Here is a 23,830-nt window from a genome sequence, read left to right on the forward strand (position 1 = left end):
ACTATTACGTAATTTCTCTTTTGCAAAGTGATCATGAAAAGATAGATTTGTTTTCTCCTGAAGGAATGTTGACTTAGAAAATGATGGGGGCTGAAGACAGTACAAAACTTCCCACAATTTTGATCTGGTCTACATTTAAATCCGTAATAGTGAATGCATGGCAAAAGGTGAGATAGCTCTAAATTTTTCGATATGTGACATTTTATCAGTTTTTGAAATAAGGAACCACATTTAGCTTGTGATTCACTTAGGTTCTAGATGTTTGGAGCTGCAAAGCAAAACAGAGACCACTCAGAGACCAGTGGTATTCTCAATCCTGGCTGCACATTAGCATCATTCCCCTGGAATACTTTTTGAAAATATCAATGTCAGGGCCACAATGCAAAACCAAACCCGAATATTGGGCTCCCCCATGTTTTAGATGAGGAGACCCAATCTACAATTTTCTAGTTGAGAATGACTGATAGAGAAAGTTTTCTTGCCCAAAGTGAAAAGGAACTTAGTGGCAGAGGGCTTTCCCTATTATTCCAAGCCATCTTCCTTAGCTTGGTGGCAAGGGAATTAACTGAAATTTAACTCTGCAAGATTTAGCCCAGAACATCATTTTTCATTCTATAGGTGCCAGGTTCTATCATTTGGGGAGTCAAGGTTTTAGAACCTATGACATACAGCATTAGAAATGCAATTCCATTCATCAGGTAAAAGCCTGCTTTATCGTTCCAACACCCATTCTAATTGGTTAAGAAGAAATTCACCAATTCTAAATGAATGTGTTCCATCTGTGATATTGTCCTCCTCCTTCCCAAAAGTCCTGGTGCTCTCACTGAAATAACTTTAGCTCAAATTCCATCGATACCATGATGTCTCCTCTGCCGTGATAACATTAACCCACAGTACTTTCTCATTCTGCAACTCTTTTTGTGATTAATCGAGATTCTGAAGGGAGGGGTGGGGGCCACCTTTTGAGCATGGAAGACTCTTCAGGTGGGCCTCAAACTAATCTAAAAATATAAATGCTTTATTTGATTCTCATGAAAAATTATGCAAAATTGCACAAACTTTTACATTCAACTAATGTACTAAGGGAGTTTTTAAAGCCTACAAAAATGTGGTACTCATAAACCAAAATTGGTTCATTATTACTAAGGTTTTAAAATCAGTGTTAATGTTAAGAAGTTTATGTCCACACAAATCTAGGCAACATTCAATTATTTATTCATTTATTTATTAAGCACCTACGATATACCAGGTAGTATTCTAGGCTTATAGTAGAAAACTTTCATTCTGCATACACATACAGATATTTAAATTCCTGCAAATGGTGGGACGGGCGTTTTGTTGACATTATATCATCGGTTGTCTTGAGGTGGTTGTAGATTTCAAATGTTTCCATTCTTTTTTTGTTCCTAATGATAAATTACTGTTGTTTTAGCTCTTTCATTAACAATTTGATTTGTTATTGATTAATACAGCAACTAGTAATGAATATTTGCACCAGCAGTATTTTTTACTGCAGCTTTTCAATAATTAGGCTTGTAGGCATGTAATTCAAGTGTGTCCCTCTATCATACCTATATTGCAAAAACAGATTTGTATCTACCATCCTCTGGGCCAAAATTACTTGTATACTGACTTTTTATTATATTCATCTAGTTTTTTTGCACAGAAATGTGGGAATGGTTAAGGTAAATGATTAAGGTAAAATGCTCCATCTAAAAATAGGAGCTGGTCAGAAAAAGGTAATAAATTGCTGGTCTAAATCATGCAGTGAGTTCCTCATTTTCCATGTTCTCTACTGCTCACTTGGGTACTTTATCAACTTATGTCTTAAATTCACTGGATTGTAATTCCCTGCAGATAAGGAGCTGTCTTATGACTCCCCAGTACTTGGCCCTCTGCTGACATGTTGACATGTCCTTAATAAATCTCTGATTGATTTGCTAGATAATTGGCACGGAATCGAATCTAATGTTTAAAGCTTAGTCATTTAAGACAAAACTATATAAGTGAACACATTTCTTTTATTCCTTGTTGCATGTATGTTTATTAAGATGCTTAATTTTCACTAATGTTTTAATAATTTGGATAAAAGTTTGACCCTGGTGAAGTATAAAATATTATAGGTAAAAACACAGAAAAACAAGAAATGTGAAATGTTAAAAAAATTCCTTGATGCCTACATAGTTCCCTATTGAACTTTATTGTCACACTACGAATTATGAGCTGTTTTTCTGTAGTCTTTAAGGTGTGAAACCGCTAATAAGAAAAATAAAATATTAAAAGCCAGAATTACAGCTCAGAATTAATGGTTTTATAGACAAGTTGGAGTCACCTGAAATCTTTATTATTAATGTCATCCCATAATAAAGTAAATTAAGCTGATGCACGTAGGTTCCCAGGGATTAGATTATCTTCAATCCATTTTTAGAAAGCTACAATAACAAAATGTATTTCAGGAGAAAATAATTTAAACAAGGTTGCTTACACCTAGTGTATTAAATCAAATCAAGCCATAGTCATCAACATTTTGACTCGGAGATACAGGAAAGTATACAGGGAAAGCAAAACACATGTTGAAAAGTGATAAATCAGTAGGACGAATGAATTGATAAGGTATACAAATGGTGACTTCTTGGTCTGTATTAATGGGCTGAAAACAAATCTAGGTCATTTGGATTCTACTTTGATTCCCACTCATTGCTTTATTTTTTAAAACAATGGGTGCAAATATCATAAGATGACTTTATGCATTAGAAACATCTGTTGTGGGCACCCGCGTGGCTCAGTCGTTAAGTGTCTGCCTTCGGCTCAGGTCATGATCCCAGGGTCCCGGGATCGAGCCCCGCATAGGGCTCCCTGCTCCGCGGGAAGCCTGCTTCTCCCTCTCCCACTCCCCCTGCTTGTGTTCCCTCTCTCACTGTGTCTCTTTCTGTCAAATAAATAAATAAAATCTTAAAAAAAAAAAAAAGAAAAGAAACATCTGTTTTTGTTGTTGTTGTTGTTTTTTGGATGATTTTCTAGTTCACTCCTAATATTTCATTGACAAATTCTCCAAGAATATCTGACGGTTCACATTTTCTAGCTACCACCTACCTCGTATTACAAAACCGAAGGTATTGCCTTCTTTATGTAATGTGACCTCCACTGTTCGGAAAATAACACTCGGTCCTTGAACAGCTGAATGCAGAGAAGAGAGAGAGAAATAGAAGTCTTAAGTCATAAGAACATACCCATTTTTTTGATGTGGCATAAGACGCTACAGATCCCTATTGCAAATAATTCTTATGAGTAATCAAAGGGCAATAATTTCTTTTCAAAGACGAGGTTAGAAAAAATACTTGGAATGTCATACAAATACCATAAAATAGTTGTCTGCATAAGTGATTTAGGCTTAGGCCCAAGTGGAATCAAAATCATAGGTACTTTCTTTCTTCTTATGTAGCCAGCTTATAAGTGGAACATAATAATCACATTGTTAAAACTCTGTAAGAGATACAATCTTCATATAATCAATAGAATTATTTCCCCTTTGTAAAATCTAAAAACAGTAGGATTTTTGTAAAACTTGAAATAATGTATTTATATTATTTTTGCAGCTAGTACAGGAAGAAAAAGCGTTACTCTCAAATTACCATTAACAGATTAGGCTGATGCAGATAGATTTTCTGACATGATGCATCTCAGTTAACAAAGACAACCCAAATCAAACTTGGAGGGCAAAAAAAAAATTCTGATGTACATTCAGAATATTACTGCTGTCTAATAAAATAAAGATTTACTTAGCTTTATTTGATAGCATCATGCATATGTTGTGTTTGTCTGCTTATTGCTTCTATTTCACAAAATAAAATTGCATGACCAAGTTGATATATCTAATTAATATTACACAGAGTATACATGTGTAACACAGGGTATGAGTTGCAAGAAGGTATAGTAACTAAATTCTTCTGTGAGATTGTTTTCAGGAAAGTGGTGAGTAATTCTGGTTATATAGTACACCATTGCTGAATTAAAAAAAAAACAAATCTCCACAAATTAATATTTCATCATTATGGATACAGGGATGTTTTTACTCAGAGAGACAAAAAAGAATTTGCAAACAGTAGAATTTGATGGTCTTAGATCCTAATCTTGAATTTGTACAATGATAACTGATTATCTAATGCTGTGTTTATTATCAATGGCACACTTCTTACATTGCTATTAGATCTTGAAAAGTTTATTACATAAAACTATCAACAAGAGGGGCACTTGGGTGGTTAGTCAGTTAGGCCTCCAACTCTTGGTTTCAGCTCGGTTATGATCTCATGGGTCATGGGAGTGAGCCCTATGTTGGGTTGGGTGCTCAGCCTGGAATCTCCTTGAGATTCTCTCCCTCTGTCCCCCTACCCCCTGACTCATGTGTACTCTCTCTCTCCCTCAAATAAATAAACCTTTTAAAAAATAAAACTATCGGGACGCCTGGGTGGCTCAGTCGGTTAAGTGGCTGCCTTCAGCCCGGGTCATGATCCCAGGGTCCTGGGATCGAGTCCCACATCGGGCTCCTTGCTCAGCAGGGAGCCTGCTTCTCCCTCTCTCTCCTTCTGCTTTGTGCTTTCTCTGTCAAATAAATAAAATCTTAAAAAAAAATAAAACTATCAACAAGAAATATATGGATAGAATAGATACAGGTATAGATAGATTCTATAGATAGAATTTAATTGCATCTTTTAAAAGAACATTTCTTACCATTTACAGAGATAGGAAGTAATTTTAATTTAGCATTAATTGCAGCTATTTTTAATTATCAGAAAGTCTGAATCGTCAAAGGAATAAACATGATTATGAAAAGTACACAGTTAAATTCACAAAACTGCACACATCCAGCTGGGATATAAAAGCACAACATGAACTTGGATCTGCTGAAAAACAACATAAACCTACAGCTGAACAAATGTTTTGGTATACTGCTGATTTAATTAAATGTCATATTCTTGCTATCAGGGGAATTTCAGTTCATTTTAATCAGCTAGGAACAGTACCTTTAAATAGCTGAAAGTGTTGAGGTACAGTTTTAATTAAATGAAAAAAAAATTGAGTTCAAACCAAATGCTTTCTTATTTCCATGACCCAACAAGCCACCTGAAGTAATTGGTTAAGAACATGATCTTTTTGTTCTACTGGAACAAATAGAAAGGAAAGGAAAAGATATGGGGAGAAATAATTAATGAGCATCTACTGTGTGCCAGGAAATCTGCAGAGTGGTTTACAAATATTATTTCATTTAATCATTAAATCAACTTTCAATTATATACAACCAAATTCTAATTCTGGGCCACCTGTCCTTGTTGGCTGGGTGTCTGTTCTGGGAATGAAATGCACTGTAATTTTAATTTGCTTGAGCTAACTCTTGCTGACCACAAAATCTTACAATCAAATCTAGAGTCAATATAAAGACATTTAGGATTATCTACAGCTTTAGATTATCCACATTCTTGCTGTTTATCATTTACAAAACTAAATGTGAATGTTGACTACATTTTGATATACTTAATGAAATAGATTTAGTCTTTATAATTTTTATTTGCATGACTAGATCTTGGTGACTTGGTTTTCATATTCAGTAACTGGACACCCTATATTGCCCCGTGAATTGTATTCATTACTTCATATTTGCATATGTGGACATATCTATCCAAATAAGGGGTTTCCCCAAAGAATCAAATCCAGTATGCAAAAGGGCTAGGTTGAAATGAATTTCTCAATCCAAAAATTGTTGTACTGTTGTCCCTTGTTTCCATATGTGAAATTGTATTATTTTACTATGGTAGATTAGATTTTTCTAAATTATGTACTACTCCCCGCCTCCCCAACTTCTACCTCAATAGCAGAATAGGAGTTGGATACTTTCCCTCCTCATTATCTCATTATGTTGGGATTCTATGTGACTTGTTTTGGCTAATGGGATGTTAAGAGATGTAAGGAGAGGTTGGAAATGTGCTCAGGTAGTTGGGCTTGTCCTGCTTTTCCTCTACCACTGTCATAGGAAGTGCTTTCCCTGGGTAGCTTCTGCTCCTTCAGACTGAATTCCAGAATGAACTACATGGAGGAGACCTGAGACTGCTTCCCCCATCCCCATCATCGTCATCATCATCATCAATCACCTGTCTGTCTCTCTTAGGATTGGAATTGAGAAGTAAGGAGGCCATCACAGGGACATGTTTTAACACATTTATTTGAATTAAAGAAGGACTCTTTCTGATAGAAAGCTAGTCTGATTTAGCTGATGGTTTAACAGAGAGGACTGCCTTTGCCAATCAGATGCTGTGGCAGACGTTTTCCATAAAATAAATGAAGCAAATATGTAACTCCAAGGTCTGAGTGGAAACACCATTTAAAGACATATAAACATTATGCCAGAAACTCTCCACCTCTTTAAGCTCATGATAAAGAATGTTAGGTGCTAACTAAAAAATGAATGAGGATTATGTAATATTCCAAAATCCTTTAGGGGTTATGTCACCGAAAAATATGAAGGCACTGCTCTAGACCAAATTTAATACATAAATACCTAAGATACGGATTGGTAAGAGCCTCTCTAAATACAGTCTCGAAACACCACATAATTTTAAAGTCAAAGAGAACTTCCGAGCTCATGTAGGTCAACCATTCCATTTTCACAAAGAATCTGAATCTTACATAATGTAAGTGGTTTGCGCAAGGCCCAAGTTCCATTTCTTCTCTATCAGATCACATACACACAGACATATGCACACACATATCCTTCCTCCACTTCCTTCTGGACTCTGGGGGTGGCTGAGCTTGAAATTGCAGTGATACTTGAGAGAGTTAACAGTCTCCGCCTAGGGCGGCTTATCTCTCGGCAATCAGCTCTCTCCCCAGGGCCTCACGGCAGCGGCTGGCTCCTGCTCCTGTCTGAGCTCAGGGAAGGGGATGCTTATTAATCCCTTCAACCTCCCTGAACTCAAAGATCTTATTAATTTATCCAAACATAATAGAGACAGAGATAATCCGCGGAGAATAGGTCTCTTCTATCTGATTTCTACCATCAAGTTCACACTTTGTTTTTTAAAAATATTTTTTCCCTTTTCCCATCAGCTTTAATGCATGAGGAAGGAAAAGCTGGTATAATCACCAAGTCATGATAGGTTTTAACCCCTGAATATGTCTGATGCTTACTCTTTCCTCTTTAACTTTATTAAAGCTGTATTTATTCAGGATGTCACATTGCTTTTGGAAAATTATAACACCCTTTGGGCTTATAGCCTCTTATCTATTCTCCATTTGGCTCCCTAAAATAGTAACTCTTAAAAACTCAAATCTGATGATGATGATGTTCCTTGACTTTAAAAGCCGTTAAAGGCTCCTTATTGCCCACCTGATAGTATCCAAGCTCCACCAATATGGCTTCCAAGGCCCTCCACCGTTTTGTTCCTATTTGCCTCGCTGGCCTTATTCCCCTCCAGGTCTTCTCTCCCTTTGTGCTTCAGCAACTCCAGTCTGTTTGTAGTTCAAACCTTGTACTGGGCTATGTTCTTACCTTCTTGCTGTACCCTCTGCCTAAAATGCTCCTTTTCTTACTGGACCTGCAGAACTTCCTTCAAATCCTCTGAAACCCCTAGTTCTAGATAACCCCTAACTCGGCAAATCTCTACTACTGGCCTTACCAACCTGGACAGCTATTCTAAGAGTTCTTTTTAGGAAGAGGTTGTGTTTTATTGATATTTATATCCCCAGTGGATAAAAATGGTTAATCAAAGAGCATTAGCTCTAGGTATCTGGATTCTCTTAACTCCTGGCGATGGCTTGAGATAGTGATTTCAAAACAAATGGACTCTTTTTAAGTTCAAGAAAACACAGTACTTTATTGTAATCATAATGGTAAAAATGGCTAAAGGCACTATGGCTTACTAAGTGCATGATGATGATCTAAATACATGATTATAGTCTTGAATTCTTATAAAGGTTCTACATCTATATAGCCATTTTACAGATGAGAAACCTAAGGCTCAGAGAACTTAAATAATAAAGCTAGGAAGGGGAAAACTGACATTTAACCGGTGACACAGTCTAAGCTCTCAGTGCTCGATTCTACTACCTACTCTTGCTGAAAATGAAAAATGTTATAGTATAGCAAGGTTTCTGAACACAGACTTCAGTGGATTTTGTTATAAAAACACCATTAAATTTTCAGTGTTGGATTTTATGTTAAGACTAAGAACTCATGATTGGTCATATACACTCACTCCCCGAGTGCTGTCATCTGGTCCTAAAGCTTCAAACACCTTCTATGTTCCCATTACTCTAAATGTACATTTCCAGCTCAGATCTTTCTCCCAAACTCCTAACCCCATCTCCAGTTCTTTTCTTTACATTGCCTTTCTGTACATCAAATAGACACCTCCACGGTAGCATTTCAAACAATGAACTTCTGATCTCCTCACAAGTCAGCTCTGCCCACATTCACCCCCCCTCCTCCATTAATGGCAACCCTATCCTTCTAGTTGCTTGGGCTCAATATCTCAGGCGGTCCTTGACCCCTCTATTTCTGCCCAAACCACGTCAAATCTATCAGGAAATCCTGTTGGTTCTACCTTCAAAATGATCAAGAATGTAACTGCTTTTTCCCATCTCCTCGGCCATCTCTCACCTGGATCACTGCAACAGCCCCCCACCTGGGCTCCCAGCGTCTCCCCTGGCCACTGCAGTGTCTTCTCAACACGGCAGCCAGAGGGAGCCTTTGAAAATAGAAATTAGATCATGTACCTCCTTTGCCGCAAATCATACAATGCCGTCCTCTATCATTCAGAGCAAAACTTAAGGTCCTTTCCAGTAGCCTACAGATATACCTCATGCTTTACATTTCTGACCCCCTCTCCTTGGATGAGTAACCTCCTCTCCTACTTTTCTTCATGCTCACTCCGCTCCAGCCAAACCACCCTTCTTAATGTTTCTACCACAGCCCCAGTATATCCCTGCCTTTGGTCTCAGCGCTGGCTGTTCCGCTTTGTGCAGTCCTCTTCCCCCAGAAAGCCACACCGCCTTTCTCACCTCCTTCAAGTCATGGGCTAATGTCACTCTCTTGGTGAAGCTGTTCCTAACCACCCTATTCAAAACGGCAATCCTACCCCTCTCCCGGCACTCCCAATCTCTCTCCTGGCTCTTTCTTTTCCCATGGCATTCATGACTACTAGCATTCATACTATCTAGTTTACTTCTCTGTTGTGATCTTGTTTTGTTATCTGTCGTCCCCCATCAGAATGTACAGAGCGGTGGCTGGATTGTAGCAAATGCTCAAGAAGTCATTGCTGAACAAACATGTTATTATCAGTTATTAACATTCAACCTGAGGGATGCCTGGGTGGCTCAGTGGGTTAAGCGACCGCCTTGGGCTCAGGTCGTGATCCCAAGGTCCTGGGATTGAGCCCCGCATCGGGCTCCCTGCTCAGTGGGGAGCCTGCTTCTCCCTCTCCCTCTGCTGATCCCCCTGCCTGTGCTCTCCTGCTCTCCCTCTCTGTCAAATAAATGAACAAATAAATGAATAAAATCTTTAAAAAGAAATTCAACCTGAGTTCTCACTGGTAGAGAAAAGCAAAGAGCTTTCTCAGGGTAGCGTCCATGTTAATAGCTTAGTAACAGGAGAGGTGGTGCTAGAACACCAAAGCTTAAATGCAGGACAGCACTAACACATGGTGTATGTATATACCACAATGAATAAGCGTAGGGACTTTGGCGTTAGGGAGTCTGGGTTCACATCCTGACTTTGCTGCCTATGTATTTGGGAAAGATAATTAACTTAATCCTCTGTAAAATGAGAGTAATAATGATAATAATGCCTGTCTTATAGTGCTGATTGATTTGTGTATTCATTACTCATAAAAATATTTTATAGTGCCAGCCACTGTTCTCATTGCTTTACAAACACGATCTCGTTTAATCCTCACGACAGATCTATGGGTAGGAATGAATATTATGCCCATTACCCAGATATGGAAACTGTGACACAGAAAGCTTAAGTAACTTTCTCAAAGGCATGCAGTTAGTTAAGGGTGAAGCTGGGATTTGAGCCTGGCTATTAGACCTCAAGGTTCAGCTCTGCTATGCTGACTTCCCTTATGATGACGATTAAGTGTATCCACGCAAGTCAGGTTCCTTATAATGCTGGACATTTAGTAAGCTCCGAAAATGTGTGGTTCTATTACTATTACTGTTACTTGAGGATAATGCGTTTTGAATGTATCGTCATGCTTCAGAAATTAACATAACTATATAAGAATCAACATGAAACACATTAAACATGCTTTTCCTAACCCTAGTCACTAAGTACAAAGCCTGGATGGAAATTAATGCACAGAACTTGTAAATATGTTGACTGTTTATGAAAATAGCTTAAGTGGCAAATATGATGTACACAGATCACCTGAATGGAACACAAATCCTATATAATTTTATTGTTATCTGTGCTCTTTTTAATTCTTCTGGAGTGGGCTATAGGTTTATCAATTCAAATAATGTCTAAATATCAAGAAACCATGCTCTGTCATTCCTGTAATGAGACAATGTTGGCAAAAGGGGGAAAAATGGAGAACCCATTGTTTTAGGCAAAAATGTGACCCAGCTGTTCTGCCCCGAGTTGTGATTACTTACAGACTGGTGGCAGCTCATACTCGACTTCAAGAACCACTCTTTCCCCGACGTTCTTTAGCAAGCTGATGATCTCATCGTGGCGGAATTTGGCCAGGTTGATCCCATTCACTGCTTTGATGTAGTCACCCACATCCAGCTGATCACTTCTGCAAAATAGGGAATGTCGCTTCAGCAGACCTGTCCTCCCTACAGGCCTGACTGGGTTTTCCACTTTCCCTTCGTGAAAATGCACGCAAGCCCAAAGGCCTGTGTGGCTGCCCCCACCCCCCCACCCCCCCACCCTGGGAGTAGGAGTACAGCTGAAGGCGGATGAGAGATTCACGGATCCCTCTCCTCCTGACTGCTATACTTTGAAAGCCCTCTACTGCATCTGCTATGGTCTCTGATTTTTTCCTAACCCTTTGCCTCTTTTATTTTTAAAGAGCACCATGAAACGAGATAAAGAGGTTTTTTGGTTGTTGTGCTCTGCCCATAAAGAGTTGGTTCTCTAGGAGCAGATTATCCAGATCCTGGCACGCCAGGACTATTTCTTTCTTTTTATTTTCTCTCATTTTGCTGCCTGCCTCCCTAACTCTTTCCTAGCTCTCAAGATCTTCCCTGGGAGTTTGTTGAGGGCTAAAGAAAGGGTCAGCTTATTTTGCTATTTATTGCTTACAGCAGGACTGATTAAAAAAAAAAAAGGAAAGAGAACAAATTACAATGAAAGCACTGGGTTTCAGTACTGTTCTCGCCTCTCTCCGACACCATAATAGAACTGTGGCTACTTTGGGGGTTTTAGACAGACTTTACTTCTAAGGCAAGAGCAGGCAGTGAGACCAAAGACAGTCCGTCCCCAAACAGAAACACCTAAATGCATTTATTTTATATAAGTCCAGCTCTAATCATTCCTCTTTGGCGAGCTCCCCTAATCTGCTCCAGCCTGCGGTCCATGCTGTTCCTCCTCCCTCGGATTTACTAACTCTCACTGGACAACTTAACCACCTAATGCTCCGTGACAATGGTCACGTTGTTGCTTTTTACTATTTTGCAATGCTGTTATTGTTCCCAAGCTTTTCACGCTTTTTATACTCATCTCCTCTAGTAAGTTATAAGCCCTCTTAGGGCAGGGATCTTATCTGTAATTATTTTAGTTTACTACTTGTAAAATGGTAGTGCCTTAAACAATGAATAGTTGGTCATTGATCATGTGATCGGCACAGCACAACTTTTAATTACAGCATCAATACAAGTGAAGATGGCATTTTCCCCCTATTTACTCTCGCTTCTGGGCTACATAGGAAAAAGTTCTGGAGACATACAAAGCCCTAGCATCACCGATTGGCCACGACTGTTATAAAATAAAGGAGGCTGTGGGTGTTGAAAGAAGTCTCTCTCCTCCTGAAAAAAGGAGATTAAGGTGCTTGTGTTGACATCAGCCTATTTTATATACAGTACCTCAGATTATGGAGCAATCAATTGGATGAAGCTTATATAATATTGTACAAACAGGCTGATCATCCAAAGTAATCACTCTTTTCGACGATACTTTATAAAGCAAGAACTCTAAAACTTAATTTGTGATTATGTGGACAAGACTACCGGTGTCCAGGATTTAAGACACATGAACCTCACTTGTAATGAAACCTGACCATCCCATCTGAAGTACTTGGTGACTCCGTCTATAAAGCAAGCCCACCTGTACCCAGCATGCAGGACATTCTGCCTTTGGCCACGACTAGGGCAATGTGCTGTTCATCAGAACAAGGACACCATGAGACCTCTTCAGCTGAGCTTTCTATCCTTTTGGAAGCCTCATCTTTGTCTTGATGAAAGAGAAGATCTCGCAAGTAGAAAAGCAGAGACGATGTGGGATGAGCAGAATTGTTACTCGGACACTTGGAGCTGGCCTCCCTATTCCTCTAGGCTCACTGCGTCCCTCCATGGCAGGTTCCCGGGTGCACGTTATACGGGTCATCTGCTCCATTTCCGTGACGGCAGCCGGTCTGCTACTCAGCAGCATATTGGGGGATGAGAGCCACACAGGCATTTTAAAATGAAAGTCTTCTGAGGGCCTGGTGGCTCCCTGGTGACTCGGCACAGGCCGGAAAAGCTTCCGAAACCTGCCCAGCAGATGGCAGCTGTCATTTATTTATTAGTGACCTTTTTTTTAAGATTTTATTTATTTATGTGACAGAGAGAGACACAGCGAGAGAGGGAACACAAGCAGGGGGAGTGGGAGAAGGAGAAGCAGGCTTCCCGTGGAGCAGGGAGCCCGATGTGGGGCTCGATCCCAGGACCCTGGGACCATGACCTGAGCCAAAGGCAGACGCTTAACGACTGAGCCACCCAGGTGCCCCATGACCTTTTCTGATAGAACTTCAATTTTTGCATTAATTACCCTCCTGCGTTCCTTTTCCTACATTTCCCCAAGATGCAGTTACCTAGCAGCAATTCCTCCTTGCCGCAGGTTCGAGACTCTGGGCTTTCCGTCCTTGTCAATTCCACCCGATACCGTCAGCCCAAGGGTGGTGCCCTCCTTCTTCATCAGTTCGACCACAGTGGAGCCCTTGAATTCCTCTGTGAAAAGAAAAGCATTTGCCTTATTAAATGACAGTCGAAGCACGAGATACCATTGTGCCTGGTGAAGGGACTCCTTCCCATAAACTCTCCCCACTTTTTCTTTTATGAAGAAAAGATCTGTGGCCTCTTCTCCAACACCATTTGCAGAGTATCTCATAAAGACGTGTATGCAGATAAAGCGGAGGCAGATATTCCATTATAGGTTATTAAAATGGGTACCAGTGGGGTAGTTCACTCTAGGTTCACAATGAAGAGTCCAACATGGCTTATATGCAAATGACGATATTTGCCCTTTGTTTTCTGCCATTCTCAAGTGACTTTCCCTGGTTTTTCTCCTTGCAACTCCAAAGGGAACAACTGAGAGTTGTAAGATAAGGGCCTAGAAGAGAGTTTTAAGTAATAATACGACAAGAATAATTTTAAATAATAATATATATCACGCAGCAGCAAACTCCAAGTTCTTGGTACATTTCAGCTGAATAAGCCAAGAGACACAAGAGAAGAGAGCTTTCTACAGGTTGAAGAAAAATATTATTGACTCTATTGTTTTTTGTCTTTCAGAAAACAAAGTACAATGGCTTCACGTAACAACTCACATCACTTCTTACAGGATGTGTCACAATATGGTAAGGTGGGGTTGGTCCTCAGAATCTCCAGGTAACTGCCATAAATCCCTTTCTCTACTTTCAAAATTTTAAGATCTCATAGATCTTGTCCAGACAAGGTCTATACACCAAGAGGGAACCCAGATCTTCTGATTTTAGGCACAACAGGAAGTGAGAAAACTTTGAGCATATCTTTCTTTCAGAAGCAAAAATGCGTAGAGTCAACATTGACCTACCCAGAGGTTAAATAGGATAAACACTGTTTTCAAATTCTCTGTTATGTTATTCCCCCTCTGCATACACACTTTCTGGGTAAGGATGGGGAAACTCAAGTTTACCAATTCCTCCTGAATCACACTATGAATTTCAGGAGTTGTGATCTTCTAGGACATCAAAGACACTCATAGAATGGCCTTTCTTCTTCAAAGTTAAGAAACCCAAAAGGTTATTGGCACACCTCTTCCCCTTCCTTAATTAAACATAACAGAGTTAATTATCATTTCAAAAATCTATATGGATGCTTACCATAAAGTTTTTAAATTGTTGCTGCTGGTATACTATTTCACTAGCCAATGAAAAAACTCAAATCATGTTTGGGAAGGAAATTATCACTCGTTCGATCTAGTAAGGAGAACAGAGTATTCCAGGAAGGAAGCCGGGGCCGGGGGGGCGGGGGGAGGCCACTGATTTCCTCACCAACGTATTGAATAGCATTCCAGGCAAGGCTTTCAAGATTGCCAGGTAATGTGACCTTAGCACCCCAGAACACCCTCTTTTTCATGACAGACTCATGACCCTGCATATGAGAGCAGTATTGCTTTTTAAAGTAGAAGGCAAGGAAAAGTCTATGAGTATGAATGATGTCAGCTTCATTCACTACATTCTGTATGAGAGACCAAATCATGATTGAAATTCAAGGATCAAAATTCTTGTCATGTGCATAAAAGCACAGGGCCTTTTCCATCATTTACCAGAAGCATTTGAAACAAAATTCTGTCACTGTGTGCATTTAACCTGTATCCCCTTAAATCAGAATAAAACACCCCTTCTATTTCCCATAAAAACATAAATAGGCCCAACTGGTATTTAAAGAGGTCAACTTAACAAACAACCCCTGTAAGTTCTTCTTGACAGCAGGCTAGGTATACATTACTTTAAAAATTAGGTTAAATAATTAAAATAATGAGAATTACATAACAGATGATGACTATTCACATTATAGAGACATAATGTGCTCAACGATTTTGCCCCCAAAAAGAATTCTTTGCATTTTCTTTAAATACATAGATTGATCCTGTATATTTAAGCATTTGGTCACAGATCTTTACTTGAAGAATTGGAAGCATAGTTTTTTAAGGGCCCATCTCAAAGGTCAATCAGAAATGTACAAAGAAGCAACGATGAAAGAGTAATAACTGGCAAGGGAGAAATAAGTTTTAACTAATAAGACCTTCATTCCTACTCAGGTTTTCAAGAACATGTTTCCTGCATAAAATAGGTGCAGCCTTATGGGATGTGGACAATGCAGTTTTCTCCAGAAGGGACCCAGGTCCACACCAGGCTTCTGGCTGAATCTTGGACATCTAGAAAAAACTGAATTCCTTTAGTTTAATTTGTTCTTGTTAAAATATTAATCCATCTGGGCTTCTTTTTAAACTGGTAATAGTCAATTACCCTCTTATTTTAAAATGTTTCAAATATCTCCCCGAGTGCTAGTTTTAATAACATGAAAGAAAGAAAATATTGATGCACCAGTTAATTGAGTAATTTGTGCATTCATTGATTCAAGCATTTATTGAGTGCCTACTATGAGCCAGACAGTGAAACTCAAAGACCAAAAAAGTCACAGATGCTTACAGCCTAGTCACAGAGGTAAATGAGTCACAGACCACCATGTCAGAGTGTGGTTTGGGGTAAGGTGGCCACACAGCAGATGGTCCTGGCTACAATGTAAAGTGAAGACTGGCTGTTCCAAATGCAGCATCTATTTCACAATTCTGTCTCCTGTCTAATCTGTCTGTATTTATTGATCAGGATTAGCTGAGCAGAACAGACTAAAGGAGGAATCTAAATTAGGCAAAACTCAGGAGTAAAGATAGAATATTGTTGCAAGAAAATGCGCTGAATCACGAGAATGTTAACTGCCAGTAAGTATCTCTAGACCCTGAAGGATTGACTAAATCTTTTATGGGTGTTTGGAAGGAACAGGAGAAATGAAGCAGTTGGGAGAGGGAAGAACATGCTTCTGGAGTTTACTTCCTGCTAATCTGCAGTCTCCATCAGATGAATCAATCACTTTATGTATTTTTTGGTGTTTAATGCTTGCATAATGATCTAATGGCAAAGAGAAATTATGACAGATGCATTCAATTGCATGAGTTCACTTATCTATCAAAGCTTACTGAATAAAACTCTGCAGTGAAACACCGGAACTTAGGCAAGTAGATATGTAGTGCCAATTTCTTTGTGATTTAAATTGTAAACATCCCTCCCCAAATTAAGAGGACCATGTAGAGAAGACTGTAGCATCCCCAAATTAGCAAGCAGCACAGGGAACAGGTGATGCCCAGCTGGCAAGGAATGAGATGGTTCTGGATTAGATGTTTTCCTTCATCACCATATTTAATTATCTTAGCAAATAAATTGCAGGTTTACATCTGTATCTGTAGTCACTCAACATAGGCAACAAGAATCACACTGATAGAATGGGATTTAGTTGTTTGCTGTTTTCCTTGGGTTTGTAATTCAATCCTCTTAATTACTGAACTCCAGAAAGCTTTAAGGAAAGTAACAGTGATGCCTGGTGAAAGCAAGAGAATTACGAAAAGTTCTTGCAAACAAGAAAATTCAAAAACATGGTTACTGATGGTTATTGATGGTTACAAAATTAATGTGCAGAAAACCATATCCTTTATAAACAAATAGCTGGTGAGAAGTTATCATAGAAGAAAAAAAAAGCCATTTACAATAACCAAAAAATAAAAGTCCTAGGAAAATATTTAATGAAGAATGTACAAAATTTACATGAAGAAAACATCAAAAATGCTTCTGAGGCACATAAGATCAGAACAAATGTAAAAGCACCGCATTCATTCATTCAATAAAAAATTGAGCACTTAATATATGCCAGGCATCATTCTAGGCTTCGGAGATATAAAACTGAACCAAACGGAGAAAATCCTTGCCATCTAGGAATTAATATTCTAGTGGGTAGCATAATCTAACATCAAAAATATATCGGTGCTCCTTAAATTAATCTATGAAGTTCACAATATCAATAAAAATGCCAATAAGATTTTTTTGGACACAAGATATATTTAATATTATTGCAAAAATGGAACATGCATCCTTGCAAAGATTCTGTGAAAAACTGTGGTCCCAAAGTATACCTTTGATGCTGTGAAAGAATATAGAGCGCCTGTCCATGATGCCAACCTGAATGAGGTATTGGAGTTATGACTGGATGTTACGCTACTAATTATATCTCCCCAGATGCACTGGAAGCATGAGCCTGGAGTGGGAAGTCTGGCAAAGCCTTTGTGTCTGCCTTCCAGACATTGGTCAGAGTCTGGATCTTCTTGGCTTTACCAAAGGAGAAAAAGAAAGAAAGAATGAAAGAAAGAACGACAGAAAGAAAGAAAGGAAGGAAAGAAGGAAGAAAGAAGAGAGAGAGAGAGAGGGAGGGAGGGAGAAAAGAAAAAAAGAAAGGAAGTAGCACAGACATAGGGCATTCAGGACCCATTATTAGACCATCTTAGTGTTTTGTAATACTGATTTGCAAAAATAAAGGTATGGCATAAGAATCATATTTTGTTCTGTAAAACTCCTGGCGTCTGGACATTCTTGCTTCATGGCTTATTCAAAAAAAAATATATATATATATAATTAGGCTTAGACCAAAAAAAGGACAGTTAACTCTAATTTTTGGCAGGTCTCTAAAATTCAGGGACTAAATTAACAGGGAATCACAGAGCAGACAATTCCGATAGTTGCTGAAAGTGGGGAGAGAGACAAAAAGGGATGATAACAAAGGGTAATAAGGGCTATGATAAAAGTAGATAAAGGACTGTCATGGTACAACCTGGGAGGACCCTTAATCAGACTGGACAAGTAGTGCCCTGGATGGCTCCTTGGAAGAGTTATCCCTGAGCTATCTTGAAGACAGCCTCAGTGCAGCGAATGGAGAAGGGAAAGTGTTAGAGGCACAGGAACAGTAAATGGTAGGTGATTACATGGGTTCTGGGGAGAAGATATCCATCAGTTCAATTTGCACTTTGTCAATCCGGCTGCATGTTAGAATCACCTGGGAGCTTTTCAAATACCAATGCCTGGGGCCCATCCCAGAACAAACCATCAGAATACCCCCTAAGGGGAATTTTTAAAATTAAACTTTTAATTTTGAGATAATTGTAGATTCTCATGCAGTTCTAGGAAATATTGTAGAGAGATCTTGTATACCCTTTATCTTGTTTTCCCCTGTGGTAACATCATGCGAAACTGTAATACAATATCACAAGCAGGATATTGACATTGTTGCTGTCAAGATACAATATAACAAATTCCCTCATATTACCCTTTATAGCCACACCTGCTTCTCTCCTCCCCTGACACCTTCCTTAACCCCTGGCAAACCCTAACCTATTCTCTATGCTTATAACTTTCTCATTTAAAGAATGTTAAATAAATTGAATCATACAGTGTGAAACCTTTGTGGTTGACTTTTTACATTCCGTATAATTTTCTATACTGTAGCAATAGTTTGTTCCTTTTTATTGCTGAGTAGTAGTCCATGGCATAGATATACCACAGTCTGCTTAACCATTTACCTGTTGAAACATGTGTTGGTTGTTTCTTGTTTGGGACTATTATGAATAAAGCTACTATAAACATTCATGCACAGGTTTCTGTGTGAACATAATTATTCATTTCTCTGGAATAACTGTCCAGGAGTACAAGTGCTGGGTCATATGATAGTTCCATATTTACTTTTCTTTTTTTAATTAATTAATTAATTAATAATTAATTAATTTTTATTCTGTTATGTTAGTCACCATACAGTACTTCATCAGTTTTTGATGTAGTGTTCCATGATTCGTTATTTGCGTATTAACACCCAGTGCTCATTGCAATATATTCCCATCACGGGGCTAACCCATCCCTCCACCCCTTTCCCCTCTGAAACCCTCAGTTTGTTTCCCGGAGTCCATAGTCTCTCATGGTTCATCTCCCCCTCTGATTTCCCCCCCTCATATTTAATTTTCTAATAAATTGATAAATTGTTTTCCAAGATAGCCAAACCATTTTATATCCCCACCAGCAGTGTATGAATGATTTAGTTTTTCTACATCCTGTCCAGTACTTGATGTTAGCCATACTGATAGGTATGTTAGTAATATCTAATTATGGTTTTAATTTTTGCATAACTTGAGTCATTTCCCTAATGGGAAATGTTGAACATTTTTTTTGTGTGTACTTATTTGCCATCTGCGTATCCTCTTTGGTGAAATGTCTCTTTATGTCTTTTGCCTATTTTCTTTAGCTTGCAAGCTTTTTCACTATTGAGTTTTGAAAACAGCTTATATATTTGAGATACTAATCCCTTGTTGATTATGACGTTTGCAAATATTTTCTCCCAGTCTGTAGATTTTCTTTTCATTCTTTTAACAAGCTCTTCTGCAGAGCAAATATTTTTAATTTTGATGAAGTCTAACTAGTCAATTTTTCCTTTTATGGGTCATGCTGTTGTCAAGTCTAAGAACTCTGAGCCCTAGATTCTGAAAATTTTCTCTTAACTTTCTTCTCTAGTTTCTAAAGTTCTATATTATGGTTTACATTTAAGTCCATGATCCATTTTGAGTTAAATTTTATATAATGTGTAAGACTTAGTAAAAAATTCATATATTTTTTGAGGGCAAAGGTCTATAGATGACCAATTGCTCCAATACCATTTGTTGAATAAGCTATCTTTTCTCCATGAATTGCTTTTGCACCTTTTCAAAAATCATTTATTTTATATACCATTTCTAAGTACTTCTGATTCTTTCAATTTATATGTGTTATTTTATTATTATTTTTTTCGAATTGCTAGTAAGTGGTTAGGATACAATATGCACTATGTTTGTCAATTTCCAGATTATTTATTCTTTATTTTGTTCCACTGATGTATTTATCCCTCCACAGATACCACACAGTTCTTATTACTGTATCTACATAACAAGTCTTGACATTGGGTGGGCTCATTCCTCCCTCTTTATTGTTTTTTTTAAAAATTATTTCAATTATTCTTTGCCTTTCCATATAAATTTTGGAATATTATTGTCTTTATCTACAAAAGCTTTTCCTGGGATTTTTATAGGACCTGCATTAAGACTGTATGCCAATTTGGAAAGAATAGACATCTTTACTATGTTGAGTCTTCAAATCCATGAACATGTTATGTTTCTCCAGTTACACAGACCTTCTTTGATTCATTCATCAGCACCATGTAGTTTTCAGCATACAAGTCCTATACATGCTTTATTAGTTTTACACCTAAATATTTCATTTTGGGGGAAACAACTGCAAATGGTATTATGTTATTAACTATTTTTTAAATTCAGTTTAATTTTATTATGTTATGTTAGTCACCATACATCATTAGTTTTGATGTAGTGTTCCATGATTCATTGTTTTCGTATAACACCCAGTGCTCCATGCAGTACGTGCCCTCCTTGATACCCATCACTGGGCTATTATGTTATTAATTTTGATGTACATACATTCATTGCTAGTATATACATATACAATTGATTTTTGTATATTTATTTTGTATCTTGTGGCCTTGCTGAACTCACTTAATAGTTCAAGGAGGTTTTGTTTTGTTGTTTTGTTTTTGTTTTGTTTTTTGTGGATTCCTTAGAGTTTTCTATGTAGACCAACATGTCATCAGCAAAAAAGAATTTGTTTCCAATCTGTATGCCTTTTGTTTTCCTTCCTAGCCTAAAGCATGAGTTAGAAATTCCAGCACACAGCTTTGCGCAGTGGCAGTATCGTAGCCAATGAGGTTTATCCGAGGCGCGATTATTGCTAATTGAAATTCCAGCACAATGTTGAATGAGTGGTGAGAGTGGGTATTCTTGCCTTCTTCCCTATCTTAGGGGAAAGACATTAAGTGTTTCATCATTAAGTATTGTGTTAGCTGTAGGTTTTTGTAGATACTCTTCATGAAGATGAGGAAGTTCCCCTCTATTTCTATTTTTCTGTGAGTTTTTATCATGATGAGTATGAATATTGTCAAATTTTTTGCATTGATTAGTTGATGTGATTATGTGATTTTTCTTCTTTCAAGTGATAATGTAGTGGCTTACACTGGTTTTCTAATATTAAACCAATCTTGCAACCGTGAAATAAATCCCACTTGTTCATTATATATAATTATTTTTATACATTGATGGATTCTATTGCTACATAACAAGTCCTTACCAAAATATTAATTTTGGTAAGGATTTTCTTTGCATCTATATTCATGAGGGATATAGTGTGCAGTTTCTTTTTGTACTATCTTTGGTTTTGGTATCAGGGTAATAATACTAGCTTCATAACATGAATTGGAGAATACATTCCTTCCTTTTCTATTTTCTGGAAGAGATTATACAGAATTGGTGTTTATTCTTTTTAAACATTTGATGTAATTTTTCAATGAAGCCATTTGAATCTGAACTTTTTTTCTTTTGGAGATTTTAAATCACAAATTCAATTTCCTTAATAGTTACAGGACTATATACATTAACTATGTCACATTGTGGTGAGTTGTGGTAGTTTGTGCTTTTCAAGGAATTGGTCCATTTCAATTAGATGAAAATCCTTGCAGGTGGGGAACTGGGCATAGGTATTTTTTTAAAGCTCTCCAGGTGATTCTAACATGTAGTCAAGAAAGAGAGATGTTGATTTAGAGTTTGGTGCATGAGGAAAGGTTGGTAGAAAACAGACTGGGAAGCAAACAAAGGAAGTACTCAGATTTAAGTTTTAGGAAAGGTAAGCTTGTTATTAGTGTAAAGCAGTGGACTTGGTAATGATGGCATGAAGTGTTGGGGAGAAACTTATTAGATTTGGGTCAAGGAGAACCATTACAAGCCGCTGCAGTAAAATAATAGAAGATAGACTTTGTTGTGACAACAAATAAAAAAATGAATAATTTGCTCAACCACAACAGTTTATTCTGCTCATATACAACTCCAAGGTGAGTGTTCCTGATCAGCATCCAGCTCTTCTCCACATAATGGTTCAGGAATCTATGCTTTGTTCCATTTTATGACTCTGTCATCTTCTAGGGCTCTGGTTTCTAAACTATGCACTAAGATGCCTCGAAGTTCCCTAATGAACTCATGGGACCACCATGGACTATTTTAAATTTTTGAGGAACATAGAGCCATTCTTGATATCTTTTGGACACAACGCCACCTACTAGCTGGAAGTAGTTTTGCTCAACATTGGATAATACTACATTGCTTTTGTTGATGTCCTATCCTTCCAAAGTTCAGTTTTGAGTTTTACCAAAAGGGAGTTCCATGTGAAAATAAATGTGGAACAGGAAATAAGGCTGTCAATGTTTAATTTGATTTGAAAGTTTGAGAAAGTTGTGCAGTGCCCAACAAACACACACATACCATTACTAAGTACTTCTGATTCTTTCAATTTATATGTTATTATTTTTTTTCAAATTGCTAGTAAGTGGTTAGGATACAATATGTACTATGTTGTTTGGAGTTAGCTACTTAATAAATGGAACTATTGATATTTCATTTGACCTAGAGCTCCTGTAAAAAAATTACTGAGAAAGTTTGGAAACTTTTGCCCTAAGACTTTAACCTGTCTTCATTCACCTGGGGGAAGGGGAAAAAGAATTTTCTTAAAAGCCACACTGGCCTGCTTCCGTTCACATTCCAATGGCAAGAACTCATTCCATGTCCACACCTAACTGTAAGGGAGGCTAAGAACTAGAATGTAGACAGATGCCAAAGCAATAAGGGTAGGGTGGGTTTTTAGGGACAGGTGGGCAACATGTGAGAGACTGAAATCCATCAATAGCTATATGGATGATATGGATTCCAGATGTATTGAGGAAGAACTGCCCTGAGTTAGAGACAAATCAGTGTGTGGGGAGTGAGGAACTGTGAGGGGCAAGAAGACCTCAAAGATTCAAATTCGTTTGATTGGGGGATACTGATGTCTGTCACTAAGAAAGGGAATCTGGAAAATGAGAGTAAGTTTGTGTTGTTGTGCCTCAGTGGAGAGGGGGCAGTCACATGATATAATATCATATAGAGAGAAGCAAAATGTGATTTAAATACCAGAGGAGAAACCTAGTGCTAGGATAGTTTTCATCATACCTTAAACAAAGTGAGTGGTCTGTAAGACCCTCACCCTATAGCCATAACATAAAAAGAGAAAGTACATTTTAAAAGCAACCACCATAGGCACATACAGCAAAATAAGCATTGGTGAAACTCTTTACTTCTTGAAGTTCCATTAACTACATAGATTTTTAAAAAGATACCATAAACAGTGAAATGGAAATACTATTGAAAACTCTACAGTATAAGTCACAAATTTCCCAACCCTAGTGATAGTGTTTTCTCCCCCCTCTGCATCTCTAGTGCCTAGAATGGTACCTGGCATATTAGTAGGTATTCCTGGTAACTGCTGAATGAATGAGCACATCAGTCCCAACAGAGGGAATTACAACTAGGCGATGAGCATTGGCTTGCAGCAAACAGAATTACTGTTGGATGGTGCAGAAGCAAAAATGATAAAGGAGCAGAATTTGAATAGCAGTAGACGGGGTTATTTCCCTAAGCTTACTTGGTTGATCATCATCATTATTATTATTTTTACCATTTCTTTAGTGAGGGGGACTGAGGCCCACACCAGAATACTATAGCTGGATCTGTGTATTACTTTTGGAGAGAATATTATTGCTTACATTACAGTTTTATCTGTATATTACTTTTAGTGGTGCCACTAGGAAGTTTATCCCCCTC

General features: G+C 38.0%; 1 protein-coding gene and 1 pseudogene across 7 annotated transcripts in view; one reads left to right on the forward strand and one right to left on the reverse strand.

Moving 5' to 3' along the window:
- Positions 1-23,830, reverse strand: part of GRIP1 (glutamate receptor interacting protein 1) — a 660,303-nt gene that overhangs the window by 143,310 nt on the left and 493,163 nt on the right. For all 7 annotated transcript variants that reach the window (XM_078076240.1, XM_078076238.1, XM_078076241.1 and 4 more), the window contains 3 exons: positions 13,068-13,203; positions 10,648-10,793; positions 3,094-3,177 (listed from right to left, as the gene is read on the reverse strand). In XM_078076240.1, coding sequence (XP_077932366.1) covers positions 3,094-3,177; positions 10,648-10,793; positions 13,068-13,203 — 366 coding nt within the window. The remainder of the gene's footprint in view (positions 1-3,093; positions 3,178-10,647; positions 10,794-13,067; positions 13,204-23,830) is intronic.
- On the forward strand, positions 20,820-20,889 carry LOC118527138 (U4 spliceosomal RNA; annotated as a pseudogene).

This window comes from Halichoerus grypus, chromosome 6, assembly GCF_964656455.1.
Source record: "Halichoerus grypus chromosome 6, mHalGry1.hap1.1, whole genome shotgun sequence".
NCBI classification, from domain to species: Eukaryota; Metazoa; Chordata; class Mammalia; order Carnivora; family Phocidae; genus Halichoerus; species Halichoerus grypus.